Source organism: Plutella xylostella, chromosome 6 (assembly GCF_932276165.1).
Source record: "Plutella xylostella chromosome 6, ilPluXylo3.1, whole genome shotgun sequence".
Taxonomy (NCBI): domain Eukaryota; kingdom Metazoa; phylum Arthropoda; class Insecta; order Lepidoptera; family Plutellidae; genus Plutella; species Plutella xylostella.
The window spans coordinates 2,946,952-2,970,336 of NC_063986.1; the positions used below are offsets into that span (position 1 = coordinate 2,946,952).

At 37.7% G+C, this 23,385-nt stretch overlaps 1 protein-coding gene across 1 annotated transcript; it reads left to right on the top strand.

The window, feature by feature from the left end:
* The first annotated feature begins 12,159 nt into the window (after positions 1-12,159).
* LOC105390650 (tektin-2) lies at positions 12,160-23,375 on the top strand. Its single transcript, XM_048621764.1, has 7 exons — positions 12,160-12,388; positions 14,826-14,950; positions 15,279-15,495; positions 15,951-16,165; positions 16,953-17,175; positions 17,757-17,980; positions 23,149-23,375. The coding sequence occupies exons 1-7, from the start codon at positions 12,308-12,310 to the stop codon at positions 23,339-23,341; spliced, it is 1,278 nt and encodes a 425-aa protein (XP_048477721.1). The 5' UTR covers positions 12,160-12,307; the 3' UTR covers positions 23,342-23,375.
* Positions 23,376-23,385: the final 10 nt, after the last annotated feature.

A 23,385-nucleotide genomic window follows, 5' to 3' on the forward strand; every position in this document is an offset into this window, starting at 1 on the left:
TCCGATTAGGTAAATCCAACTTCGATAAAGAGGTAGCTCGTAGAATCCAACTCGGATGGGCAGCGTTCGGGAAATTACGACACATCTTCACTGAAAACATACCTCAGTGTCTGAAAACAAAAGTTTTCAATCAGTGCGTGTTGCCAGTGATGACTTACGGAGCCGAGACGTGGTGCTTCACCAAAGGGCTTATCCACAAGCTCAGAGTTGCTCAGCGTGCTATGGAAAGGGCTATGTTAGGCGTGTCCCTGCGAGATAGGATTCGTAATGAAGAAATCCGCAGGAGAACTAAAGTTACCGACATAGCCAAAAGGATTAGCACGCTGAAGTGGCAATGGGCTGGCCACGTAGCCCGCAGAGCCGACGACCGCTGGAGTAGAAAGGTTCTGGAGTGGAGACCCCGTGTCGGCAAACGGCGTGTCGGTCGCCCCCCAACCCGTTGGTCTGATGATCTGCGGAAGGTAGCGGGAAGCCGCTGGATGCAGATGGCGGGTGACCGTTTGGGGTGGCGATCGTTAGGAGAGGCCTATGTCCAACAGTGGACTACGGAAGGCTGAGAGGGAGGGAGGAGGGAGGGATATTCTGGAGACATAGGCAGTAACTAAATATGAAAACGCTTATGTTAAATATACTTAAATTAATAAATATAACACGCAACAGACACACAAAATAAGTATTATGTTGGTCTTCTTGTATCCTAAATCCCTATATCAATATAATATACCTAAGTCATATATTTTTTGTGCAGCAACAGCTGGGTTTAAAACCGAGATCTTTTACCTTTTTTATGAAGTCGCTGAAACATCCCAAAGCATATTTTTTTCAAAATACTTATCTTTTCAATTCAAGCATTCGTTTTATCGTTTCATCCCTAAACGAAATCTTACTTTGGCCGGTTTCTTTCAAATGCAAGTTTCGAGACTTTCGAGTTTGATCTGTCTCTTTGATGGTTTATCTACAGAAATATTTTCACTCAATATGTTTATTATCCTTCCTTTTTGTGCTACTATTGAATATGAAAATACGGAAATCTAAATACACTTTAGTTTTAATCAACAAGGTTCATTCCATAGAAAATATTTCAAAAAAATATAACCTTTAATTGGCTATGTACTAATCGAATTTATTATGTATAATGTTTAGCTGTAAGTTTTCCTCCAAATAAATAAATAAAACCGTCGGTACAGCGAGCCAGATGGTGCCCCACGCTTCGCGTTATATTATTTAAAATACATAAGTAAATATTTCCACAAAACCGCCATCTACTACCTATCTCATAAGTAAGTACTTAAGAGGATCGTTTACGTAACTTTGATAGTTCAATGAATAAGTAATGGAAAGGAATAATAGTTATATTAGTCCCTAAAATAGGTAAGTGGCTCATCTCGCATAATCTTTATTGACCAAAACTCATTTCGCATAACTCGTATGGTCTAAACTTTTTTGGCCGAACCATCACTTTGCCAAGACTTATGTGGCATAGGGCTCGTTTCGTCTAAAACTCTTTAGGCACTATCTTTAAACACCTAAGTTTCGTTTGCTCAAATTAATGTTCGTCTATACCTATGTATAATCTTGTTTCTCCTAATGTTATCTTAATAAATAATATATTAAGTATGTAGTAAATGTACAAATTGTGGTAATTTTCCCCTACATTCCGAAAATCACGATATTGTATGATCAAAAAATCGAAAGTTAACAACCTATATAATTATTACAAACCCCATGAGATCGAAACCTAAAAATAGGTGCGACGACGAGCAAAGCCAGGAGGAGCGTGTTAGGTGCACATGTTCATCAAAACCAAAGGAGCGGAGCGTTTTCCAAACAGCGGAAACAATACAAGGCACCAGTTTGCGCTATGTAGGGAGACGCTCCGTCAAAGTTAAAGCCAAACGAATATTATTACTTTGTATAAACCTATGCCATAGCATTATTAGCCTATTCAAGATTTGGCCATACCATTATTAGGCTAAACAATGTTATGCGAAATAACTTTTTACTAAACGAGATTTATGCCATACGATTTTCGGCGTAACGAGACTTTGACCAACCGTTACTATGCAATACGAGATTAGGCAAATAAATCTTATGCCAAAAAAGGTAGAACCACTAAGTCAAAACCTACATGTGCAGCACGTTATATCTAAGCCCGAAACTGAAATCAGAATTTGGATAATAGCGAAAAAAAAATTTTTTTTTCCATACTAAAAGTTACGTGACCAACAAAGTTCCTATGGAAAATGTAATTTTTTTTCGCGATTATCCAAATTCTGATTTCAGTTTCGGGCTTAGATATAACATGCTGCACATGTAGGTTTCGGCTTAGTATACCCTTTTTGCAACACCCTGTAGAGGTAGAAACCAGGGCATTTGTGCTTTCAACCGTTACTACTCAAGTACCCACTCATCTATATAGAATAGATGCAATAATACACTTTGTATAAAAAGTATAAATATACCGGATGCCTCTAAGTACATAAAGGAATACTTAACAAACATTACCTGTTGAGCGAAGCCATTATCATATTTCATGAAACTTCGTTATTTTATAAGCTTCTGCTTCGTTTGAAAGATTTCCGTGGAACTCCCCAGTCAAATAAGCAATTACGTTACTTTCTAACACGACAATCCCTTAGAGGACTTTAATTTTGGCTATGGCTCAATGTTTCTGCTCAATTTATGAAAACCAATGGATTGTCGGATATCGGGAATGTTTACAAATTCAAATTAAAAGGTTTTAGGTTTTTTATTATACTTGTATATTTAGATTTTGTAACTGTAGCACATAAGTTGAACATGATCAATCGGCCGATTAGAAAACCTATTCTATTTTCAAATTATGAACACACACACATATAAAACTAAAAGTATAATTTGATAATATCACCCACAGTAAGATAAAAAGTTGGGGCCTTACCACAAAAACATATACAGTATTTAACAGGTGTTTAGCGCTGTCAAAAGCCAAAATCTGTCAAATTACGTTTTAAACACTTGTTAAACAGTGTTTAACGTTTTTTGTGGTAGTAAGTACAGTTATTTTTGAATTGACCTACGAAACGTGTCGGAAGATAAATTTTATCCCGATTTCCTGCACCAAGGTATCATGACAAGGCCAGAGTAATTTAAAGGGCGTGAGATCCAATTAGCTGGGCCGGGAAAACTTTCCTCTTGGGGACAGACGCTTCAGAAAACTGTTATGCACTCACTTTTTTAGATGTAATACGTAAGTATAGAAAAAGTGAGGAATTTTATACATATTTCGTTTTAATTAGGAAATTGGTAGCCTAATCGACAGGAAATATTAATTGGCACGTCATATCGTCATTATCTGGTTACATTATGTAAAGATACACACACACATTCACGCCTTATACTAATGTACTCCCTTGCGGGGTAGGCAGAGGTGCATTGCTGCACCCAGTTTTCGCCAGATATGTTATGTTATAGCTCGACAACTTCGTGCGCGACCCTCCTTGCGGGGTGACAGACGCGGAGGGGACGAGGTACCCAAGACGACAGCGGGTAGCGGGAGAGGTCGCGGGGAAGGACAACGCGTGCACTGCACGTCATTATTATGGCAGTCTCGGCCGAGCAGTCGAGGCGGCCACATGTGTTGTAAAATCTGTCATAATCTGAGTTCGACGCACATGAGACCACTGATCCTGAGACCATTAGTCTTAGGATGAGTGTTGAGGCCAGAACCGCCACAATCCTTGGAATGTTTACCTTTTGAATTTTAATAATCATATTATTATTATCTATGATTCGTCAATAAAATAACGTCAAAAACCACAAATCGTACATTTTCGCAAATAGATTAAATCGCATTATAAAACTATGTCGGAGTTCAAGAAGATTTTGAGTTTACCTTGCTTTATATTAAGGTTTACTAAATTCATCCGATTAATCGAAACGGGAAACGGGTGGAATCTGTGGACGGTGCATATTAAAAAATAAAAAGGTAAGGTGGGTAGTCGGTTGAGCAGGGATGGACTGTTAATCTGATTTAAATTATTGAACGAGTCGGTTGTGAACCTTCCGCAGGGATCACCACGTTTCGCTATCAAAGTTAATCCAACTGTATCAAGTGCATCCTCGTGTATTTTGTAAGATCGGTAATTCCGATTAAATCGAGTGTGTACTACCTATATGTGCCTTTATTTCTGGGGTGTGATGATAAATGGCGATACCAACCTGGCTGATCGAATCATGGACCAACTACTGCTAGCTCGTGCCCACTCCCCGACAACTATTTCGGGGGTTTTCTGTAGAACCGTGTGCCGAATCTTGGTTTGGCCGAGGTTTGGTAGAATGCAAAATCTGCTTAATCCCGAGTAACTGATAGTTTAATCGTGAGTAAAAAGTTACTCGAGCTTGGTCGAATCCACCCTAAATAATGAAACTAGTTTTTAGAACCTTTTTATTGATCAACATAATTTACTCTTACATTACGTCACAAATAGTGACACGTCATCGCGAGATTTATCCGGGCACACTTTTCTCCGTGTGTACTCGTCTTCTAAAATGTCGTGCTACCTCGCCCCCGCCACTTCTTTCACCCCGCAAGGAGGGTCGCGCACGAAGTTGTCGAGCTATAGTCCCAATGTAATAGGGGGCGGGCCAATTGCCATTTTACGGGCACATCCAAGACCCGAGAACAAATATCTGTGTTTAAACAAATATTTGCCCCAGCCGGGAATCGAACCCGGGACCTTCGGCTCAGTAGTCAGGGTCACTAACCACTACGCCATTCGGTCGTCATTATGTAAAGATAATAGTAATTATATAGTACCAAGCACAGTACATAATATTGCAGAAGCTACAGAAATTATATAATATACCACACGGGCGTTTATAATAAACTGAAATAGTAAAGCCACTTGACTTACTTATAAACCCACCCGTGTGTTTTGTTTATTACGTGTATTTCATTCCCTCGTATTCATAAATCATTTGCAATTTAACATGCAAATTTCTAAACTTCCTGTAATTTCATTCTGGGTAAGCGCGAGTTTCCGAGTGTTTAAATATTAATGAAATCACGATACATTTGTGAAAATTGTGGTAATTACAGAGACATTAAACAAGGAGGATAAAAAATAACCGTTACTTTGGCTTTCTGGCGTGGGCTTGGGTGGCTTAATAGCTAGTCACCCCATAGGTATTTCACGCATAACGGCCCACCTTAGAGAATAAATGCGGAAAATCAGCTCGCCATGATAGATAGATAGAACCTTTTCTTTGTATTAGTATACCATGCCGTAACTGTAAATAAAATAATTACCTGATTACTCAAGCTTTGACTTTACTAAACACCGAAGAAGAATCCCCGAAGGGGTATTCAGAGGTGAATCGCCAGCGAGTCACCCGCTTTTCGCTGTACTCACTTGATAGCTCATATCACGGGCCGTATCACCATTTTTTTATGAGTAGGTACAATGCTCTTAGGGTACACATCTAGAATCTAGATGTGAATTTGGTTTCCTCACGATGTTTTCCTTCACCGTAAGAGCGATTGTATATAATGTACTTAAATGCCAGAGAACTTTACTTACTATATGTATACAATATGAAATTATCCACATTCACCCTTTGCCAGCCACTTTTAGCTTTCGCGCACTACGAGTAGCAGGGTTTTAGCTCTAAGCTTTAGGGAGCCTAATCTATTTCGGTTTTCACTCTAGAACATAATTTCCCCATCGGTTATCGTATCTTCGACAGCCCAATTACCGAGCTAAGAGTGACTAATGAACTGGTAAACTGACCACTTTGATAATGCGAAACAGACTAAATATGTTTCATAACAAAAATGTTTCATTAGCTGTACATACGAGTACATAAACGGTGGATTCTTATCGTGGACTTTTCCGTGAAACCGTAAAAAATATAGATAGATAGATAGAATATTATTTATTTGTACACACACATAAAATAAACTTAACATACTAACACATAATTATGTAGGTACAACAATGGCGGTCTTATCGCTTAAAGCCTTTTTTTGTTTTTCAAAAGGATATTTTAGTATCAAGATATATTTGGTTGAGTTGAGTAGTATTTGTGTTATTGTTATTAACCGTTAATTGATTCTGTCTAATTTGTAATTTAAGAGTAGTATTCAATTCCAAACTTAATAATTGAATTCTTATGAATAATATTTGTGCTTCACAAGTAATAGTAGCAGATTGGTGCCTATCCGATGGCTCTTGGAAGCCTGCCAGCAAATCTGGCCTTTTAACTGTAATTAAGTCCCTTCAGCATTTCTTTGAGTCTTAAGTGTGATTTTAAACTCTAAAAGCAAAAATACATATTTTATTAGCCATTAGAGCCAAAAAATTTATGTGAACCTGACTTTTAAAATAGTTATAACTGACAGCGAGTGGTGTATCAGTATCACATTGCTCCGGAGCACTGGCTGAACAGTCCTGTCCACAATCCTGTCACCACGGTGACAAACCATAAGCGTTCGATAAGAAGAGAGACTGGCTGACTGACTAGCAAATAGCGAGAAAATAGCGAGATAAAAAACAGACTTTATCACTCGCCAGAAACAGTTGAATCAATATCGTAAACACATTAGGGAAATCTCTGAATTGATCCACGTGATTACACGGATCAAGTCAGCCGCAAATGTACCCATCTTGTACCCATCCCTATACGTGGCCATTAGCGCCCATCGATCCGAGTAACTTCATCTACCCAATTTGTGCTAATCTAATGCTAAGGTATGTAGGCGTAGGACGCAAGAATGCCCTTTAACCCATGACCAAAAAATATAATTATTATAGTTTAAGAACATAATAGAAACTTTTTAAGCAGCGATTTCCATTTGATACTCAAGAAAGCCAATTAACCAACCTCTTACAAATTATTAAGGGTGCCGAAGGGAAACTGTACAGAACTGTAGGGCGATCACGAAAAACAGAGCTAACGTATAGAATCGAATGCGAATGCGACTATTGTCAACTTGACAGCACTTTCGAACACTTTTTACCTTTCGAATAGAATGACCACAGAGTACATACCTAATATTAGAATGATAGCTGTCAAACTTTCGTAAATCTATACACCGCCATTTTGTTGTTGTCAGGTTGACAGCACTTTCGAATAGTCGCACTCGCATTCGGTTCTATATGTTAGCTCTGCTTTTCGTGATCGCCCTACTGAAACCATTGTTATTATATTATAAAATTTATTATCTAGTGGGTTGACCAGAAAGAAGTTTTTCCTGAATTTATCTGAAATCCAAGTGTTCATATTTTTGGATGAACGACTGTCTGTACCGGGGTTTTCCGTAAAATATTTCATAATCCTGCCAGTGTATTTATTAACGTTGAATAATAGGCTTTGTACCTTGGGAATTAAGGGACATTGTAACATGAAATTTTGATGAGGATATTACGCCCGCACCCCGCGCCGAGGCTGAGTTGTTTGTAGGCCACCGCAGGCTTCCATCGAGACGTTAAAATCTCAATCCATGAACGTACGTCTATCACAGGATTCGATACTATTTTCGAAACTACACAAACATATTTATTTATTTATTTAATTCTTTATTGCACAAATATAATAAATACATGTACAAAAGGTGGGCTTAATACTAAGAGCATTTTCTACCAGCCAAACTACAGGAGGTGCAGGAAAACTGGTACAAACATAATGGAAAAAGAACAGTATCGTCAACTGTCACTGTCAAAATGTAAGGCAAATTTATTAGTTCCAAAAGTGGCATTTGTTTTTTCCATGTTTGTGTAGTTTCGAAAATAGTATTGTCTGGTAAATGGATGACACTCCTGGAAAACGTGAGACAACCGTTTTTTCACAAATACCTTGTATGTACTTATGTATTTAGAAAATAGTAGAATATACAGACAAATAGGAGACTGTTCGAATTTATAATACCCCTATTTGACGGGGGTTAAAACTCATCTACAATGTCATATTTTATTTAGATTACTGGTCCGGAAAGAGTCGTTGCGGCTTTTAAATAATTTTTCATTGTAATTTCGTGAAATCCCCGCTGTTTTTCATCTCATTTCAATTTGATGCAATAATAATAAGACGAGGTACACCTGTAGCTGCTTAGTAACAGTTGCTCTTATACTTAGATTAACAATATACAATCGTGATGGAGTGTCAGTGTAAAAGAAACGTCTCGATAAATAACACCCTATTTCTACTACTGAGCTCTTATTTTAAATTAGTTCGATTAGAAGATTTGTGACCTTATGCATTGGTACAATGGTTGTCACTTGTCATTTGGTTGAACTTAAAACGGTAGATAGTAAACAAAATGCGGATAGTTTTTTGCAGTATTATGTGTATGTGATACACTATATTGTTCGTATATTGTATATCTAAGCGTTTCTATTATATTTTATAACGGTTTGAGAGTTGAATATCTAATCAGGCTGGCGGCTTCATCGGGTGTAAGCCTACTCAGTAATACATACTTAATGTGCCTTAGTCCCATCTCGAAGCCAAGTTTGGTACCTTCCTGGCTTCAGAAGGGGAAGGAAAAATCCCGTTTCAAAGCTGACTAGGAAACGGTAATCAATGAATCCAAGTCAACTTCGCAATGAGTTTTTTCTTCGCTGTACCGAAGCCAGGTATGACATCTGGCTTCCAGATAGGACTAAGGGTTAATTGGATGTATAACGAAGCATAGATAGTAAAGAAGTTAAAATAATATGACTGTATCACTTTGACCGAAAATATAAAGTGGGTCGTAACTATTTTGGTATACTTTATGTTACTTCTGTTGTGTCTGAACTGAAGATTGATGTCTGTAACGAATAGTTTTCGACCATGTGAAAACCCCTAATAGGTTATTATTAAAAGAGGTGAGGTGCAGAGGTGCATTGCTTTACCCACTTTTCGCCAGAGTGTTATGTTAGTCCCAATGTAATAGGGGGCGGGCCTATTGCCATTTTACGGGCACATCCAAGACCCGAGAACAAATATCTGTGTTTAAACAAATATCTGCCCCAGCCGGGAATCGAACCCGGGACCATCGGCTCAGTAGTCAGGGTCACTAACCACTACGCCATTCGGTCGTCATTATTATTATTTATTAGGTTATTATTACTTACTATTATTATCTTTAAACAAGAGTCATGAGCTTAGTCAAATCAAATTAAGTAAGATATACTTACCCTACATATATATATGAAAATAATAATCGAATTCTTACCTACCAACACACGAAAAACTTTAAGTAATTTGGTTCTGAAAGGAAAATCAAACATAAAAGTAATGGGACAAACATCATAAAAGATCGACGAGTATTATCGAGAATACAATAGGTTTATTTTCTTTTAGAGCTCCTTTGAGACTTCCTGTTTTTTGTAGTGTCGTAAAACATTTTTGTGGACATTTAGAGTCTTTTATCAAATAACAAAACATTTGTGCTTTGAAATTTTTTGGAGCCAATAAGTGAACCTACAGGCTGAAAATTTTACTAACTAAGATAGCATGTGTTATCGGGTGAACATTTTACTAACTTAGAAGCACTTATCAACACTACGCCAAGCTATGAACAGCTTTTAACACACGTTATTTCATACAAATTGGTTCACCTCCATTAAATTTATACCAACCTACGATAATTTTTCTAATTTGAGAAGGTCTTTAAGATGGTTTGAGTACATGGGTCTGTTACTACCGTGTGAAAGCTCTAAGCGCCATATTTTTTAACTCTCCGCCACCCTAACCGCGCTATCACTAACCTTCACTTCATTAGGTCCTCCTGAACATTCTGAAAATATGTACCTACTGTGATGAGATATGGCACTCTATTATAAAATATGAGACGTAGTTTAGAGGCTTCCGCAACTGCAGAGAAATACGCGTGCTATGAAAAAGTTCCATTGTTATAGCACGAAATTACGCGTAAACGGAAAATCTCGAAGATTGAATAAAGATAGCGATTGTGTATAGATTCGAAAATAGTATCGAATCCTGTGTCGTGTGCGAATCTACAGGGATGTATACAAATATAGCCATCCTCGGATGGGGAACTATAGTCCCACGAGATGCTCATTTACTTCAATGATTACTGATTAAGGATAAGGAAGTCCTCAGCAAATACCTTACATAACAAGCTATTCATAAGAACTCAATCTAATTAATTTGCTCCCATCTCGCTGTCTTTTTCTTCAAATGTCCCATATGTCTCTCAACTCAAGGATCAAGAGAGATAATTAAACAGGTAAGGTTTTTATTCGTTCCCCTAAATCAGCGATATTACGTATGTATGCGATGAAATGCAAAATAATTGGCAAATATCCAAAATACATTAGCAAGGAAATTGTGGGGGAACTTATTGGTGAATAACAATATATCCTTACGGTATTGCGGTATGGATATGTCGCAGGCATCTGGTTTAATCTCCTTTTTGATTGAACCACTAGCCCGTTCATTGGATGGCGCTACTCAATTGTATGACTAGGCCGAACGTTGATTGTACAAGCGTCACAAAACGTCCAACTAGTTAGCTGACTTAAAATCAGTCAGGTGGTGAACAAAACAAATATGGCGTCTAATAGCTAACAGCTGACACAAAAAGCACCTATATTGTTAGTTTTTGCAAATAAATTAGCTTTAAAGTGCGTTATTTGTGTTAAAATAGTGTGACAACATGGATTTACCTATTATTACGCCGCGGGCGGATAGTTTCAAAGAATAAATTGTGGCGAAACTGGATAATTATGAGCAACAATATGAAGGTACTTTATTGTTATTTTTTAGTTAATTTGTGAGATAAGAGCTTTGTCACATAGTCTTTTTGTTGACTCTTGTCTGCTCATGTTCACCCTAACCAGACATTACAAAGTTGCTATATATATCCCATTCAACGACTTCGCTGAATGACGTTCAGTCAAGACGTCGAACGTTACAATCAACGACTTGACGAGTAAAGTTGTCCTTTAGTCATACAACTGAATAGCGCCATCCAATGAACGGGCTAGTGGTTCAATCAAACAGGAGATTAAACCAGATGCCTGCGACAGATATAATTCCTTCTTAGCATCTACTTAGTTTGAGAATAAGAGACAGATTATGTTGCCAGATGTTAAAAACCCCACTACTACAAAATCACGTGTTAGTACTACATAAGCTTTTAGCGGGTAAATTCAAAGCTCAAAGTAGCGATAGTCTATGTCGCAGGTAAACGATCCTGGACCCTAAAGTAACATACAGTGCCACAAACTTATCTGTTCCGGTGACAGCTCACGTAAATGTGTAATATTTCTTCCTTCTATAAGATTTTAAGTTTGCCAGTAATGGTAATTCGCTCTTGTGGTTTCAATAAACCCATCTTATCTATATCAACATATAATTCATTAGTAAATAATGAGATATGGATCAATTTAGTTCGCTCTCACCGGAACAGATAAGTTTGTCGCATCGCACTATACTAGTACTCACAATAACAGCTGTAAGTAGGCACCTACATGTCACAATATAAACTAGAGTATGACAACAAAACTTTAATTTATTTAAATTATAAGTTTTCCACTCAGGTAGAGTGGAAAAACAAGCCATTCATTTTCAATATTTTCATACATTTTTGCGTCCACAGCGCAGGCGGGCTAAATAAGCCATTTTTAAGCATTTAATAATAATGTAAATGGAAATCTTGATGCGCTGCTAAATGTTAAATGTAGGAGAAATTTGCTGCTATTTTCAGTGCACCTTTTTCATTGCTCGTGAGGGTATAATCTCTGATTTTACTATCCCGTCATGGCAGCACTGCCAATGAAATTTATGGAAACGAAAAGTTTTTCCCCTAAGAAGAAAAGTAGGCCAGCACTATGATGTTGATGTTCTATTTGATGACTCTGTTTTCCTTGTTTTGCGCTATAAACTTAGTAATTGTTAAATATTAGGTAGGTTATACACCTACCCATACATATTAAGATAAAAAATTCCCGTCGTAATAAATTTAAAAATTAAATTGGAAAGAGTTATTCTTGAATAGGTAGGTACTTGAACTGACTATAAATGAAATTAATTTATACCACCTGCATACAAGATACACCCCCGATTCATTTGTAAACTTTCTCTAAACTTAAAATATGGTCTATGAATTTCGGGACAACCTTTGTACGTTTTGCATGGCCTGTGTTTTAAATTGATGTGTCACTGATGAAAGCCCTTTTCTATTTCGGTATATGTCAAAAAGTCGAAGCAAACTTTTCTATTTTATTTTGCGTGCAAAAATAAATTGGTCTTTTGGAATATTTTAGTGAAATTCCATAAAAATCTAGAATTCAGTTGGATATTTAAGTGAGTTAACATGCAGTCAGTGGTGACATACGAGAAGCCATTGCCACATTTGAGTTTGGCTGATTGGGACGCCCGTTTGTATGGACTTCAGGTAAAGGCTGATTTATACACTGTTTACTGCGAGTGCGAGTAGTCTGAGGGTAGACGTAGATTGCTGAGTATGTATGGCAGATTCAAAAGTTTTGCAAATACTATGCCAGCAATGTCTACTAAACACTTGGCCAAACGATCGGTCTTGCCTGCGAGCATGCCTGTTTCCTTAGGTAAGCTCGTACGTGTGGACGATGAAGGTAAGCGTCTACCTTTCAGCATACGTACGAAACCTTAGACAAGTAAACCACCATTTATCTCTGTACGCATCACATACAGTACCTATTCCTTACATAGAAATTCACAAAAGTGCGTCCACTTCACCGGCATTGATGACGCTGCCCCCGTTTCGCCATTTATGAAAAACCGCTTGGTCGTTTGGTTTTTTGGTTTCGTATTTAGGTGGACGTTTACAGGAAGTATAGGTATCGACTCGTAGAGCTAGTCTACCTATCATGTACCTAGATACAGATACGAAAGTTGTTACAGAGGTTATTTGAATGAATGGCACCCCCTGCTCATATTGGAATTTTAATCAATGATTGGTAAAAAGCGTCTGACCTGATAACAAAGCATCGTTTTATTTTATGTTACATTGAGGAAGTGTTTAACAAAGCAAACGAAATTAAATTTACAAATTCTTTTGTTGTCTCGATGACAGTGTATTCTCTGGAAAACGTTTTAAGAAGACGCGAAATGTATATACAGTTGCCTTTCAATTAATTTTATGTTTTCAAGCCTTGAAAGCGGTTTATATAAGGGGATGTCTAGAGTCTAGACTTTCAGCTTATTACCTCTAGAGTCAAATACGTCCATCAGTCTGAAGTTAGGAGGCTGGTAATTTTAGTGTCCTGAAGACACCATATCGTAAGAGCTGTAGTTTAATAATTGTACCTAGTTAAATTCCTTAATTTTAAATATTTCAGTAGACTGGTATGTAGGGTAACGTAACGTACCTAGGGACATTTTCGACTACCCCAACTTTGAATGAAGCTATCGCAGCGTACAACTAAGATATTAATGTGAAATTTTCTTTATTCGGTAGGATATATAATCTATTATCACTAGTATTTGTGCTAAAGCTTTAGTATGGCCAGATTTTATTAAATTAAGATAAAAGTAAAAATGCTTGTTTTGACCCAAGGTACGTTACACGTTTGTACCTTGGGACACTGTTTCCTATAGCTTTGTACTATGGAAAATGCAAACTTCTAAATAACGCCTTATATCTCTGTTTTTATTGATTTACTGCATCTCTCTTCTGTCTAGTTTAACTCTGGCACTAATAAGAACAGAGATATAAGGCGTTATTTAGATGTTTGCATTTTCCATAGTACAAAGCCATAGGAAACAGTGTCCCAAGGTACAAATTTAATCGTGTCCCAAGGTACAAAAAAGCAATATTTAACCAAAATTTAAATATCTTTATTTTTAATTTAGGAATCTTTCAGATAATTGCCATGTCATAAAATTAAATTACTGAAAAGTTATACGTGACATCCATGTCTTTATTTTGAGCATGCCTCAATGAGATAAAGCAACACAAAAAACTATACAAAAGCTACTTTTGACTCCAAAAAACTTCATATTGTCTTCACCACACACTCGATGCTGGTATGATCACAAGACTCACTAGTTTTGCCAAGCGAGTAAAATACTATGCCTAGGGTAGAATTTTAATGTGTTTATTTAGCCGGTTTTTAAAATACAATCAATGTCCCGAGGTACAAGCGTCCCAAGGTACGTTACGTTACCCTATATTTTTTTATATAAGGTCCATTTCTAATATACACATCGCGTAGTAATCACATCAAAGTATCGACCCAAAATTTCTCTAACATTATCATAATCGCCACCAGCGCCATTTTCCATGCCCTTCAGTAATTTACCCACCAAATAGGCGGCATTTTTCTAATCCATTACCTCCTTTCACTCGGCACGTCTACTTGTACGTGCTTGTGGTGTGTGTTAAGTTGAGTTGCTATCGATGATGGGCTGATGGCAAATTAGAAAAGTTCTAAATGTGTCGCCCCAACTTGGGAACGCGTTACGGAAACCTCTTCCCGCGGTGAAAACTTTGCATGTCCTCGTTTTGATTCATGGAAGCAACGTGGGAAGTTTTTGGGTCTGTGTCGATGCCTTAGTGAAACAGCTAGATATTCTATGTAACATGGCCAAATGTTAATTACCCTGACGATGATAATAAGCTCAAATTTTTTTATTATGCTGCAGTGGCGATGTGTTAATTTCTTTGTAGGCGAAAAATATACTACAACTACATAATGTGTAAACAAATATAGGTACATCGCGAGCAATGAAAAAGGTCCACCTGCCATTGCCGTTCCATATGTCACTGGATCTTTTTCATTGCTCGCGAGTATACTTACCGGATTTCTCTGATGGTTCACCTCAAAACTGATACTGTTTTCTGTTTCCAGGTGTTAGCAGACACCAGGAGAGCAGATGCCTTCGACCTCCGCCACTCCGCCCACCAGCTGCGAAATGAGACCAGGATCAAGACGCAGTGGGACACCTACCACAATGACAACAGGCTAAGGGCTAGGTTAGCTTTAGCTTCGTGTAATAAAACATTCTATTGGTTGCTGTGACTATATAAGCTCATTCATGAACCATTGGTGTCATTTTCTTAATCTAGCTAGCCCCACATTGCAGCTAACAATCTAACTTTCACCAAACTAGTTTCTGTCCTCCGAGGTAGTCTGGAAGAAATTACTCTTAGTAATAAGGCCGCCATTTGTACCGTCTATGTTGTACATAATTCTTTATTGCACACACAAACAGAAATTACACAAGGAGTGTAATTTCTGTTTGTGTGTGCAATAAAGAATTATCTATCTATCTATCTAACTAATACAGTTACCCCCTTACAGAGTCTACGAAATCGAGCAATGGAAGTCAACCATCCAAGAGCTGCTCGACCGCATCGACCGCGAGATGGCAGCACTGAAGGAGGAGAAGGCGTCCACGGAGAGAGAGCTGGAGCAACTCAACATGCCGCTGCTGGTGACGTCAGAGTGCCTCTCCAACCGTGATGGGAGACGGAGCACGGAGCTCACGTACGACATGGCTGATACTGAGCTGAAGAAGGTCGGTGAATTCGAGATGAATAAAGCTGTCATATAGTGGCCGTAAATGCCCATTCACACCATGTGACAGTGTGAATACGTTCTTAGAGCAACACAGATATGTGTGAATGGGCCTTTACGGCCGCTGTATATTATGACGGCACCACTTTCCTAGGAAACCAAAGATTTAGTTATAGACTACACATTTAGCTGGCTAATCATGGATCCGTCCTAGAATATAGAATCAGTACTCCTGTTACAGCGATACTTACACAAAGTTATAATTTAACTTATATCAGAACTCTTGAAGAACTGCTTCTGTTGTAGCCGAAAAAATCGCAATTGTATGGTTCTATTCGTTTTGGAGCTAGGTAGATGGTCAAATAATACTTATAGACACACCACACTACAAAACGCAAACTTCATCCAAGGGCAACTTTTAGAAATTATTCGCCAATTATGTTTCCTTTTTTCCAGGAATTATGCGTCACGGAGAGCAACAAGAAGCTCCTGATCGACCGCTGCCAGTCGGCCTGGGAGAAGATCAACAAGCTGGAAGTGGTCAAGTTCAAGCTGCAGCTAGACTTGAACGACAAGAACGAAGCTCTTCACATAGATAAAGACATGCTGAGCCTTGACAAGGACTGCGCTAATATTACCTACAAGACTGATTCCCTGAAGACTCCTAAAAGGTTAATTGGCCCTAGTTTTCGCTGTTTGTATAAGTATGTAGATAAACCATTAAAATTTCCATTGTAATATAAATTATATTTCCTGGAATATTAATTTTGGCAGATTCCACTAGAGGCACACAGGTAAATTTTCACTTAGCAGGTATACAAATAAATCTCGTGGACCAAGCTTATTCAAATACATAGATAGGAAATAAATATTTATAAGTATAGGTAGAAAGGTTCTGGAGTGGAGACCCCGTGTCGGCAAACGGCGTGTCGGTCGCCCCCCAACCCGTTGGTCTGATGATCTGCGGAAGGTAGCGGGAAGCCGCTGGATGCAGATGGCGGGTGACCGTTTGGGGTGGCGATCGTTAGGAGAGGCCTATGTCCAACAGTGGACTACAGAAGGCTGAGAGAGAGAGAGAGAGAGAGAAGTATAGTTAGGTATAATTCCACATAGAGTCGTACATAATATTCATTACCTATCTGTATTCCACCAGAAATACAACTGAATGCTGGTAATCATATCCAACGAATGTGGTTTCACAAAATGCTTATCATTTCATTATAATAGCACCGACATGGACCATAATTATTACAGAGTTGAAAACAATTCGTTATGTATATAAAATATATGAAGAATTGATGTGTAAATTATAATAAATATTTCTCTCGCTCTATTCTGGTGATTCACCTATACCTATTTACCTTTATCATAATATCACTAGATACATTTATAAATCTTCCATAAGTACCAAAATTTAACGCCTATGTACTGAACTGTTGTTAACTCACCAATCCCCAGAATGATAACCAACGAGCAATGGCTGGAAAAGTGCGAGGCGATAAAAAAGATGGCGACGGACGAGCTCGCCGACACACTTAAACTCCGCGAGTCATTGTTCGTAGCCCGCGAACGCGCCAGGAATGCGCTCAGGGCTCAGACTGACGCCACCAACTACATGATGCGTAGGAGGGTGTATGACACCCAGCGGGCGAGGAATGAGCTGCAGTGGCAGAAGTTGAAGGTGACTAACATTGTTAAACCATTGTTATTGTTACACCTACCGAGTAGAGTGGCGACACACTAGTATCCTTGAACGATTCTCGTCCAAACTGAACGAGTGCTCGACGACACTGTCTCGGCCACTGTACTCGGTAGATACCGTCTACCGAGTAGAGTAGTCAATCAGGGTATTAGGTCCGTTTGACAGAACGAACGAACGAAGAGGTGCGGGTGAAATGTATCAAAACTGAGCAAAGACTCTTGATCACTATTCATTTATTGTGACAATGAAGCCTTTCTATATAAACGCAGCATGCACAGAGCCAGGAAATAATGTAGTTACATACACGGGTTCGTTATCTAAAGTCAGTTAGATAAAGGTCACCATATCGATTGGTGAAACGCGCATTAATGTGTTTATCGACGTCGATAATAAGTCCGTGCCGCGGCCGCAGATTTTTCCTGTTACGGTTATTGATAGAGAGGCAGCAGTTTTTAATATAAGATCTAGAGATATACCAAATCTTTACTAATCGTCTGAACCTATAAAAAACCAGTAAGCAACTCCGCACACACTAACCTAAACTAAAACCTTCCCCCCAGATGGAAGAAAACATGGAGAAGCTCTCCAACGACCTGAAGATCATGAACGAGCAGTTTTCCGACAAAGTGAACGCCCTGAAGGTGGCTGAGACCAGGCTGGAGACGCGGGGCTACCGGCCGGGTATAGAGCTGGCGAGTGATGAGGCGGACCTGGGGCTGAAGGAGGAAGTGAGGACCCTGAGGGAGACGATACGGCAGCTGCAGGAGAAACTCGACTGTGCTAAGTAAGTGGTGGTGTGCTGCGTGTGTGTTGAAGTGGTTTAAGTTAAGTAAGTAAGTAAATCTGCTAAGAGTCGTGTTGGCGATATATATACGTGGGTGGTCTGAAAAGTTTCCGACCTAACATAGATACAAGATTTTTTTTCTTAAAATTTATTTTTATTCTTCTACATAGCCTGTAAAACAGTAATTAGGCGGCGCCAAAACACGGATTTATTGCGCCTAAACTGCGCCAACAGAGCATTGGAAATGTTCATTCGAACAAGTCGTCTGACGTTAGCAAACGCGGCAGCCAACGCGCGGGCAGCCTTGTTATGCCTAAATATTGATTTCATATGTGATAAACACGTTTTCTGGTCATTTTCATTGCCTCTGCTATCTCTCTCACTTTAATTCGACGGTGGTCTAACACGATTTGGAGAACTTTAGCGATGTTATCGTCAGTAGTTACTCATCTAACTAACGTTCATCATCTCCGAAGCTCTTACAGCCACGTTTAAATTCGGCTGCCCAAAATTTTACAGTGGTAAATGACGGTGAAGAGTCCCCGTACACAGAATCTAACACATCTTTGATTTGCGTAGGGGTTACCTTTCAAAAACCAATATTTTAAGACAGCTCGATACTCGATTTTTCAATTTTCACAAAAATGCTCACATCGACTCACTCAAACGACTGTAAAATAAAAACCACGCGTCAAAAATGGCTGAAACTTTGAAGTGTTGCTGTTAGGGCGTGCAAAACCGGTTAACCGGTTTTTCCGAAAACCGGTTAACCGGACAATACTTCACGGTTTTTCATAACCGGTTTTGAGAGTTCAAAACCGGAAACCGAAAACCGGGTTTTCACCGGTTTTGATCGTATTTTTATATACTTTTTTACATACATTAGAAGCTGAACCCATAAACTCTAAAAATAAAAGAATTTGTATATCGGTTGGCACACTGATGGACACTAGATTAGTGGTGAAACTCATATCAAAAAGCACTAAAATATTGTATGGAAATTGAGTGACGATTTTTTGGTGCACTTGCCGGCACTCTGCCTAGGCGCAGTAAAGCAAACACGACGTCAGTGACCGATGTGTGCGTGTGAGTTCACACTTTTTGCTGTATGATAACTTATTGCTGTGTGAAAAAAAGGTACTCTGGGTGCACATAATTATAACGTTGAAATCTTGCCCAATAAAGCACAACAAGATGGTCTTCATACAAACTCTAGGTAAAACAGGACTGCATTGACCGTTGTTGAAAATATAATTAGGCCAAGTGCGGGGACTGCATTCGACGTTATGGACTTTTTTCATGAAGTGTTGAGGACTTCAAATCAAATGCAGTCGTGTCCATCAATGAGTTAGGCTTTCTTTCGTTGCGTTGATATGAACAAATCTGTAATACATCAAAAAAACATTCATCATCTTACTGCTACTATAGAGTGGTCGTAAGAATCAGACGATAAATGTTTTTTTTTTTCAAAATCTGCCTGTATGTTTAAAATATACAATTATTGATGATAACAGAACGATATAAAAACACCATTAAGGTGCCACACACACTTTTATAGATGTGATAACAGTAAGTACTATGATAATTCTTATTTAACTTTTTTTCCTTTTCACCAAATTATTAATTTGTCATATGGTTGATTAAAAACAGATAAGTATATCATAAAAAAATGTTTTATTCGTATGTTTTGTGGATATCTCTATCTAAGAATATGGGTCCCTTGTTTAATTAGTACTGTATGACAAAAAATATATAAGTAATATCAAAACCGGTGAAAAACCGGTTAACCGGTTTTGAGGCTGAAAACCGAAAATTCAAAACCGGTTTTGAAAACCTTCCGGTTTTGCACGCCCTAGTTGCTGTCAAAAGATGCACAGTTACATTCCCTGACTTTAATTGATGTGTGCTGCCATCTTCACGTTGAGGTCGGAAACTTTTGAGACCACCTACGTGTATGTATATATGTCGCAGGCATCTGGTTTAATCTCCTGTTTGATTGAACCACTAGCCCGTTCATTGGATGGCGCTATTCAGTTGTATGACTAAAGGACAACTCGTCAAGTCGTTGATTGTAACGTTCGACGTCTTGACTGAACGTCATTCAGCGGAGTCGTTGAATGGGATATAGTATAGCAACTTTGTAATGTCTGGTTAGGGTGAACATGACCAGACAAGAGTCAACAAAAAGACTATGTTACAAATCAAATCAAATCAAATCAAATATATTTATTGCAATAAATAACATGTTGCAGTAAGATGTTACACAGCACATTATGGACACAATGTCATTTTACCCATGGGTGTAGCAATATTATTGTTTAAAATAGTATTTTAATATTTACATTATTTACAATAGACCAATAACAATTAATAACATTACATTTACAATTCAATTAGAAAATTCAATTCAAAATAGATTTAACAATTTATAATTATACATTATTTACAATAGACCAATAACAATTAATAACATTATTACATTTACAATTCAATTTGATAATTCAATTCAAAATAGATTTAACAATTTATAATTATACACTAATGGAATTATTTATTATTATTCGTTATAAGTAGGTACCTATTCGCATTTAAATTCAAGAAATTCATTGAGGCTGTAGGGACTTATCACCAATAAAAATTGTTTTACTCTATTTAAGAATTTATTGCCTTTTAGCATTTTGATGTCATCTGGCAGTTTGTTAAATACTTTGATGGCAGCCATTTTTGTTGTACGGTCATAAGATTTCGTTCTACTTTTAGGTATTTCTAAGTTATACTTATATCTTTCATTAAGTCTGCTGCTTTCACCTTCAGGTCTTAAGGGAAACTTGCCTGGGTACCGCATTATTATTTTGCACAACTCAATAACATAGAGAGCTGTTAATGTGTGAATTTTCAGATTTTTAAATGAGTTCCTACAAGATATTCTGTTTGACTCTAGATTGTCTAGAATACGCACACATCTTTTCTGTAAGATAAATATTTTGCTTACATCTGTGCTTCCGCCCCACAATGCTAAACCGTATACTACCCGTGATTGGAAGAAAGCATAGTACGCCTCAATAGCTGCTTTTTTCGTGGCAAGCCTTGACAAGCACCTTAGCGCATAGCAGAAACTACTAAGCCTACTTTCCAGGGTTTCTATATGTTTTTTCCAATTCAGGCTTTCATCTATATGCAAACCCAAGAATTTTACATTTTTTACACAATCAACCCTTTTGTCATCAATCCTTACATCCAGACTAATATCCGAAGTATTGTAATTTTTAAAATGCAGCATATTTGTCTTACTGACATTGGTATTAAGATTAAGGCTCTGTAACCAAGTTATAATTTGAGTGATAGTGGATGTAATAGTTGAAGACAGATCAGATGGATTATTTTTATTAAATTTAAAGAAAACTGATACATCATCCGCGAACATAATAATTTTTTCTTTGATTATACGGGGGAGATGGTTTACGTACAGAAGAAACAGAATTGGGCCCAGAATACTACCTTGCGGTACACCTTTTTTTATATTTGTGGTTTGTGATTCAACTTTTCTTAGCACTTTATTTTTATCCAGGATATCTAAAACAACACTCTGTTTTCTATCTTTCAGATATGACTGAAACCAGTTGTAAGCTATTCCCCTCACTCCATACCTCTCCATAATGCTGAGCAATACCTCATGGTTTACATGGTCGAAGGCTTTTGATAGATCAAGTAGCACTGTGCACTTACAAAGCTCTTATCTCACAAATTAACTAAACAATAACAATAAACGTACCTTCATATTGTTTTTTATAATTATCCAGTTACGCCATAATTATTTCCTTGAAACTATCCGCCCGCGGCGTAATAATAGGTAAATCCATGTTGTCACACTATTTTAACACAAATAACGCACTTTAAAGCTAATTTATTTGCAAAAAAATAACAATATAGGTGCTTTTTGTGTCAGCTGTTAGCTGTTAGACGCCATATTTGTTTTGTTCACCACCTGACTGATTTTAGGTCAGCTAACTAGTTGGACGTTTTGTGACGCTTGTGCAATCAACGTTCGGCCTAGTCATTCAACTAAGCAGCGTCATCCAATGAACGGGCTAGCGGTTCAATCAAACAGGAGATTAAACCAGATGCCTGCGACATATATAAACTAAACTTCCTTACCGAGTAGTAAGTAGATAAAAGAATTAAAAACTATCTCATAAAATTTACCACTCTTCAAAAGGCACGGACATAAAATCTGTGGAGTGATAATCATTTATAAAAAAAAAAAAAGTGGTTTGGGTTTGAGTTGTGTGTTGAAGTGGTTAAAGTCAAGTACTGACGTGATGACGTAGTGAACGATTAGAGGCTGATCATGATGATCATGCTACACACTTCTTATCCTTACCGCTATGAATTAGGTAGTTATAATAGATTTATAGTTTTTCCCATTTATATCACATTTTAGATGATACATCCAATTACTTATTTAGATGATATTTACAAATTTACCCAATTTAAAAATTGTATAATGAAATATCATCTACATAAGCATATTATAAATAATTATATTGTTTATTGAGTTTTTTTGTGCAAAGTCTGAAAGATGCACTTACCAGTTGATTAATGAAATCGCAGAGATGATAAATCTCCTTACACGGGATAAGGATAAACTACGAAAACTTTCCTAGAAATTGTTGTTTGTTTTAAATTATGATTCCTGATACATGAACCGTAGGCGTAAAGGTAAAGTAAAGGTTAGGAAGTTATTTAAAACAACATACTAGAAGAAAATATTGAAATTTAATTCATAGTTATTTGAATTTCATAAGAAATGTATTGTAAGGCTTTCGGGTTTTCTTACGATTTATATTATATTTTAAACTATAAAAGGATTAATTCCAAGAATAACTAATACCTAGATGAAAATTTGAAGACAGTTTTCTAACTTTTAAACGTTTACATTATACTTTGGCAGCACTAAATTATTGTTACCAAATTAAGTGCCCATTTCTCCATAGTCGGTTATCTAACCGACTGGGATTGTTTAATCAATTATACGTCATCTCCATATAAAATTCTTAACCGACGTGTCAAAAGTCAACCACTAATACCTGGTTATGCTTTAACTGAATATGGAGAAATTGGCACTAAATTACTTACCGCCATCATAAATCACATCACTTCTATTCCAGGGCAACATACAACGCTCTGGAAGACGCCACAATAAAGATCTCGATAGACTTGGCGGACAAGGAGCAGTCTCTGGAGACAGACACGAGAGCCCTACAGATGCGGGCGGCGCTGGAGCCGCGGCGGCCGCAGGGTACTGATAAGAACCTCGTGCTGGCCAGCATGGCTAGTGAAGTGCCGAAGATGGATAATTAAGAAAAAAAAGATTGATATGGGAACTTTTTGGTTGGAATTTTAAA

What these genes read in the sequence shown, in the direction of transcription:
- LOC105390650 (XM_048621764.1), top strand. Translation starts at nt 12,308, where the DNA reads ATGCAGTCAGTGGTGACATACGAGAAGCCATTGCCACATTTGAGTTTG. An exon ending in CCCGTTTGTATGGACTTCAG is followed by an intron (nt 12,389 to 14,825) that starts GTAAAGGCTGAT and finishes TTCTGTTTCCAG; the next exon opens with GTGTTAGCAGACACCAGGAG. An exon ending in GACAACAGGCTAAGGGCTAG is followed by an intron (nt 14,951 to 15,278) that starts GTTAGCTTTAGC and finishes ACCCCCTTACAG; the next exon opens with AGTCTACGAAATCGAGCAAT.